Source organism: Eptatretus burgeri, chromosome 11 (assembly GCF_056783735.1).
Source record: "Eptatretus burgeri isolate ZD-2024b chromosome 11, Ebu_testis_v1, whole genome shotgun sequence".
Classification (NCBI taxonomy): domain Eukaryota; kingdom Metazoa; phylum Chordata; class Myxini; order Myxiniformes; family Myxinidae; genus Eptatretus; species Eptatretus burgeri.
In genome coordinates, this window is record NC_140971.1 from 17,596,737 (window position 1) to 17,604,112 (window position 7,376).

Consider the following 7,376-nt stretch of genomic DNA (forward strand, 5'->3'; position numbering starts at 1 on the left):
TAAATCAACAATGAAACCTGCAATTTTCTTCCTGATTCATAATGCTCTATAAACTTTCAATGGATTGCTATTTTAGTCAACCAATACTTCATGTTAATAATGTTTATACTCGCTATATTTATATAATGCCATTGTTCTAACTTAGCTTGTATAGATGTCATCAGCTTTGCCCTTCCATCCATGAAGTGTAATGTCATTAACAGGAGACATCGTAATAATTTTGTTGAGGCTCTCTCATTTCCTCCCATTTTGCCTTTCGTAAATCTTTATAGTGTAGTATTATTTATTACTTGATGTTGGTCACTAAATGAGTCTTTCCATGTCTTTTACTCAACATCTTATTTCCAATAACCTCCCCTTCTCTCCCTACCCCCTCAAACCCACCAGAAAAAAAACAAAATCAACATTTCCTTGTGTATTCTGCCACATGTCATCTGCTAGTACCAAGATGGTGGATATTGTAGATGGAATGATAATTTTCAAGAGTAGACGATTGTGTGCCAATTACTTTAGACAAATTCCAAATTGTTTCCTTCACTAATGCTTCACAGGAGAAATGCAAACAACCCACTGCATTCTCTGCCAAGTAACTGCCTCCTAAAACACCAATGCTTCGTTCTTGGAGAATTATGTTTTGATAGATGGATGGATGGATTGTATACCACATTCCTGAATTAAAGAATCTGGGATGGGCATGTACTTTGCTGCTTTATTTCGAACAGAACAGCCCCTGTAGAAAGAAATTATTGTCACGGAGCCATCTCTCCCGAACGGGTAACCAAGGCTTTCAGAGATAAACTTCTCAGATGCCCGAGCGGAGGAGTTTGACACACGCATGGCAAATACACTGTGTGGAGTTAATAATTAATTAATCAGGTCTGTGTGCCAAAACTTGGCACGTGTTCAGTCTCATGAAAATTAGTTACACCATAGGGTGGATCTGCATGTTCAAAGAAGCACAGCAACAATAGCATAAAATTATGGGGATTTAATAATGGTTACAATGATGGCGACAGCAACACAAATAGGGAAGACAAGACAAGAAAGGAACCCGACAGCACACTTATAAGCTAGACAAAGATGACCTCAACGCCTAACCTTAAACTAGGGTCTTATCCACACAGACTTGTCCGGAGATACAAGACAAACGGAAGAGGAGACAGATGGGGAGGGGATGAAGAACAGGGAAGCTTCCCTTAAGGTGCCCGTGAGGCACAGTGTGGCGCACCGATGGGCTTGCAGGTGAGAGGGCCCCGCCGTTCGTACTGCACCTGGAGTGAACTGTGACTGGCCCAGTGCTGCGGGAACGAAAGCTGGACTCACTGCTGGAATGGCTCTTTCCCTCGAATACGGCTTGTACTGTAGCACTCTAGAATCAGGGCTCTAACTTCGGCACTCCCTGTGGGACTTAATGTGCCAATCCTCAATGAGGGACTGAAATACTTTGACTGTGGCAGGGCTTCTGTCTGAGCTTTTTATATCCCTGATCCTGACGTCATCTGCAGTGAGAACTGCCCCTCACTGGAGGTCACACACGCAGTTCTGTCATATTGTCGCAGTGCATCAGACGTTGCACACGCTGACCCGCCAAGTTGGTGCAGCATGCTGGAGCTTGCACACGTAGACACACCATGTTTGTTTCTCAGCCGTGTGGGGGTGAGAAAATATAACTGGGAAGGATTAAGGACACTAAATAAAAGGGGTGGGGGGGGGAGAGAGACAGACACGAAGGATAAGGTGACAGGGAGTTCTCTATATGCTCAATCCTGGCAGCAACAAAACGAGCTGTTACAAAACACCTTATTTTTTGTGAAAATTGTGAATTTTTTTTCATTGTGAAAAAATTGATTTACCCCCCATTGTGGAAAAAAAAAACAACCTAATTATCCACTTAATTTACCCCTCAGTCATTTGCATAACAATATTATAACTTGCACAATCCAGTAGCACGTTTTTTTCTATGCCCAACCAACTGCATTATTTCAACCCAAAATGTTTTGATAAGACAACATTTTTGCCTTTCCGAATACAGTAGTTTTGAGTGGTAAGATATTTCCTTTGTTTCTTACCTATTTCAGGCAAGGTGTGATGCTTCTTCATTTGAAAGTGTGCGTTGCACATTTTGTGTGGATACTGGAGTGTGGTATTATGAGGTGACCGTCATCACATCTGGTGTAATGCAGATCGGCTGGGCCACCAAAGACAGCAAATTCCTAAACCACGTAAGCTTTGCTGCAGCTTTACCGTCACACAATTGCTATTGGATTACTTTGATGTGACATGTTCTTTGTTTGCTTACTTGTATAGATGCAACCTTTGAATATCCTTGTGTATAGTTCAGTGAAGGAGATGCAGCAATTAACATTAAATGTTCAGAGAAAGTGAAGAGTCAAAGGAAGAGGGAGGCAGAATTGTTTTTCGAGAGACCTTCAATATGAGAGTTTTGAAATGATGTAATCCGCCCAAGAATCCTTGGTGCACAAGTGCAGAAACCCCGGAAAACAGCTGTATTCAAGGCAACATAAAGTACCTCGTGTGTAAAGATAAAGATTGTGACCTAAAATGGCTCACAAAGCTTCTAGAAGAAGCTGAACATACTTGGAAATGTACCTGTGAGAAAGAGGTGTGTCTCTGCACAACAAAAGAGTTGGAGAACTTTCTGAACTTTCCCCCAAAAAATGATAGCTTGCAGCTCCCCGTACTGCAAACCGCTGAGGACATGGACTGTGGACGGCACGTTCTACCGACCTACCCGATCATCCCTGTCAGTGAGGGAAGGTCATATCTGGGGCTTGTCAATGCACAGGGTATGTTTAATATGATGATATGTACGATTGATCATATTTGGGAGGCAGAGGAGGTGGGGTCGGATGGTAGTGGGAAGCTGTATCGGCTGTGAGGGCCATTATAAATATCTCTATATATTTTTGTTTGGTTCCGGGGCCACAAGAGAAATTATACTAGATTTTTGCATCTATTTGTTGTGTGTGTGGTGTGCGTGCGTGCGTGCATGCATGTGCGCGCTCGTGTGTGTGTTATAGCCACTGCCACTGCTAGTTTGTATTAACAGGAAATTATAGGAACTCAACTACTTTCCTCAATGGATATTTCTCATATTCCTATATTCCCGTGACTGATTTGCATTCAGGAACAGAACAATTGTGGTTAACCATTCTAAAATTGCCACTCTTATCTAAATGCTGAAAAATATGTTTAAAAGACAATTTGAATTGGATTTTGTGCTCGTAACGGCAAGTTAAAAGTGCTCGGCGAGCAGAATATAGTCACTGAAAACACATACGCACACATCACATGTGCTAAAGACCTTGTTTAGCATCCATATGTCATTTCGAAAGTACCGTATTACAAAAGACAACTTTTGAGGGAAAGTGTACATGTCAGCATTTTGAGCTTCAATATTGAGCACATTTCTCCATTTTGACGTTCATGAACAAGACAAAACCAACTTTAAATGTAGAACTTACAGGTCAATGTATATACATACATGATTAGCACATCCAATGAATGGTACAAATAAGCAAATTGAAGCAGGATGCCTCATTTACATAACTCAACACGTCGTCATTTTAGTCATCAATGACATTACGGTAGATTGACCGATCACTGGCAAGATTAATCAGGTGTGAGAAAGTCTCAATGAAACCAAATTCACGATTTTGAAAGAGCTTTCCTTAAATTTCCAAAGATGACTATTTATAAGGAAAAGTATGCAAACCATCATTTTAAGTTTCAGTCAGAGACATTTCCATCTTCAGGCTCCATCAGCAAAACAAAATCAACTTAACATAAAGTCTTCTGTGAACTACTGGTTTCAAAATTGGGTCTGATTGAAAAACCCCCGAACAATCTTTCAATCTCTCCAAGTTGCTCATTATCCTGATTTGCTTCAATTTTAAAACTGGTATCCAGGAGTCACTTAAACTACTTGTCTTGAAAGTCTCAAAGGAAGTTTAATAAGATCAGTTAAACAATAGAAATATGATCAACCAGGCTCCTTCACACTTGCAAACTACAAGATCGTTTTGATCTTTCAGTCCATCAGCAGCTCCGTGGAAGGGATGAAAGATTTTACTGAACTGAGGAAGTGAAGAGCATCGGTAAAAATAGCACAGAGAGATCTGTTTTTCACTTCACTTGTTCATAAGGCACAAAGATAGCTATCTATGTTCATGGGCCTAATTCAGATTCTACAAAGGAACTTTTAGCTTCTCCATGTATCAATAACTTTGAAATTGACTGTCCATTCACCTTTGATGTAGTCCTTTTGAGTTTTGATGGCAGCAGCAGCATTGCATGCATAGATCTTGTCAACAATGTGACTTGCTGTGAATGATTTTTTTGCTGTAATTGGATTACAACGGTGCTTCATGGTGTCTTGGTGAAATACATACGTGGATCGATGTATTGAATAAACTCTTATTGTGCATTCTGTTATGTTCTGTGCTTTTGTGGTTCAGGAAGGTTATGGAATTGGTGATGATGAATACTCATGTGCATATGATGGCTGCCGGCAGCTCATTTGGTATAACGCTCGCAGCAAACTCCATCTTCATCCTTGCTGGAGAGAAGGTGAACCGGTGTAATCCCTTTATCATTGCCAATCCCACTCGGTGACGGTTTGGATCTTGGATGGCTTGGAAAATAAAAAAAAATAAAAAAGGATATAATTACTCGAGTAGATTACAATTATGGTCAATCTTAATGTGATAGTTCTCACTTCTTGTCCTCTGGATCGTTAGACTTTGAATGTATACAGTCATACAGTACATACGTTCTTCACCTTTCACCTGGACTTTTGTTTATGCTCACAAGTAAGGTTCTCTGCACCTTGCAAAAACTATACTTGCAATAGTATGGTGTTCTCCAGCTCTGGACACACAGTCCTTTCATCAGAGTTGAAGCTTTGAGGTGCTTTCAGTGTATAATTACTTGAGACTTGTTCGTAGCTAGGGTCGGCCATCTGAACGCAATTTCTTGGAGCCTCATTTGTGAAAAACTTTGTGGCCTTGTGATGCTCTTTATGATATTTTAAAGTCAATGAACTTGATGTTTTCCTCATCAAGAATATGCAAACTTGTCATACTGGAGGAGACAATAGCCAGGGAGACACAAAGGGGTCAGGGACGTCCTGTGGGAGGAAGGATTCTGTTAAATAAATGATGGCTGCCAGGAGCGGCGAGATCTGTCAGGTTGGAGTGAAGGTGGGAAGGGGGGGGGAGATGGGAGGAAGCAGGATGGGGGTGGGTGGGGGATTATTTGGAGGGAGCAAGGTGAGGGGGTAGGATGAGTGGGGAAACTGAGAGGAAGCAGGATGAAGGTGAAACTGGGAGAGGAGAGGATGAGGGGAATCTGTGAGGGAGAAGCATTGAGGGGTGGATATGGTTGAAAGCTTTGAGGGGGAGGTGTGAGTGGGAAGCTAGGAGAGAGTGGGGAGAGGGGGAAGCTTGGAAAGGGTGGGGTGAAGAGGAATGCAGAGAGAGGCAACATAAAGTGGAGGGATGCTGAAGAGGGCACACGTAGGTTGGAAGGGCATGTATTTTAGAAGGTGTCAGGCAGGTAACTGACATGGATGGGTTTGACACTATAAAATAACATAAAGCTGATTTGGTTGTAAAGCGTAGCCAACCTCTGCAAACTGGACTTCTTATGATACCCATATTTAAAATTCTGAGATAAAGATCATTTGATGGATGAAATGAGTTGTTGAAGGCATGTAGAAAGGTCATGCTGTAATTGGAATGGGAGGGATAGGTATTAAACCAGGTGCTTCAGTGAGAGGCAGGTTTGCAAAATGTGTTGTGAAGAAGAGGAGAGGAAGAAGATTAGATGGCGTGCTGGTGCTAAAGAGGTAAGGAAATTTAACCGTTGTAACATATTTTCAAAAGCTTTTAAAGGAAGAAAGGAAGAAAGAAGTCTTTTCTTCAATGAAGAGAATGAAAAAATCCGAGAGGAAAAGGAGATGGACAGGAAGTGTCGGTTAAAGGCAGAATAAGATCGTGCCCAAATGAAAGAGCTTTTTTGGGGTTTTTTTGTTTGTTTGTTTGTTTGTTTGTTTTTGAAAACGAGTGGGAAGAGGAAAGCATTGAAGGCGGAAGGGAAAACATTTTTGGAAAAAAAGAAATGAGAAACAGGACGATAGAACAACCTCAAAGAAGGCCCAAGGTTGCATGACAAAAAACCCGAATTCAACAGATATCAATGAGGTATGATGTACCATGGAATAATCTCGATGACAATTCAAACAGCACACAGGGACAAAAATACAACAGAAAAAAACATGATGGATCTGACAGACGCAGACGCACATGCACGCACGCACATCACACACACGCACACATAGACGCACGCGCGCACACACACAGGCGCGCACACACACACACGCAGAGACACACGCGCGCACACACACACGCAGAGACACACGCGCACACACACACACGCAGAGACTCGCGTGCACACACACACGCACGTGCAAACACGCGCACACACACACGTAGAGACGCGTACACACACGCAGAGACGCGCGCGCACACACACACACGCAGAGACACGCGTGCACACACACACACACACACACACACACACACACACACACACACACACACACGCAGAGACACGCGCACACACACACACACGCAGAGACACGCGCACACACACACACACACACACACACACACGCAGAGACACGCACACACACGCACACAGACACACACACTACCTGAACACGTATATACTAACAGAAAAACGTTCCTGTACACCATAAAAAATCACACAAAGTGAAACATGTATCCTAGCAATACAATGGTCAGCAAACATGTGACTTGCCATACTCCCCAGTTTACCCGTGAATATCCAGAACCTGCACATGCACAATGCACTATATGTACATTATGCCATGTACGTGTATTGAGTCATGTGACAGTGCTACATATGGTACTGAGAAAATTGCAACACAGCACGGTTTGGGAAATAATCCCAGCTGCGAAAAGCAATTTTATTGACGTCTAAACGTCGTGAACGTGATGCCACACCTTTCTCAAAATGAAGGTCTATGTGCTATTGACATGCTTGAGACAGGAATGCCACAAAATAGCTGTGGCTTGGCGTTTCATGGTTCATCAGAACACCATACAGTGAATGGAGACATTGTCAACAAACTGGCAACATCAAAGACCGTCCATGTTTTGGGTGACCACGTGTGACGTCATGTCGGCAGAATAACCATGTCCGGTTTGTGCACCTTAGGAATCGGTTCCAGATAGCAAGTTTGACAGCTAACAGCATCCCTGGTTTGCAACCAATCAGTGCCAGAACTTTTTGCAATCGGTTAAGCGAGAATAACATCCGACCACGACGAC

The 7,376-nt window shown here is 42.5% G+C and overlaps 1 protein-coding gene across 5 annotated transcripts in view; it reads left to right on the forward strand.

Moving 5' to 3' along the window:
* Positions 1–7,376, forward strand: part of RSPRY1 (ring finger and SPRY domain containing 1) — a 117,444-nt gene that overhangs the window by 89,628 nt on the left and 20,440 nt on the right. For all 5 annotated transcript variants that reach the window (XR_015049107.1, XM_085845388.1, XM_085845386.1 and 2 more), the window contains 2 exons: positions 2,079–2,222; positions 4,479–4,590. Coding sequence is in view for 4 of the 5 variants with exons in the window: in XM_085845388.1 (XP_085701514.1) it covers positions 2,079–2,222; positions 4,479–4,590 (256 nt within the window). In the remaining variant the exon portion in view is untranslated. The remainder of the gene's footprint in view (positions 1–2,078; positions 2,223–4,478; positions 4,591–7,376) is intronic.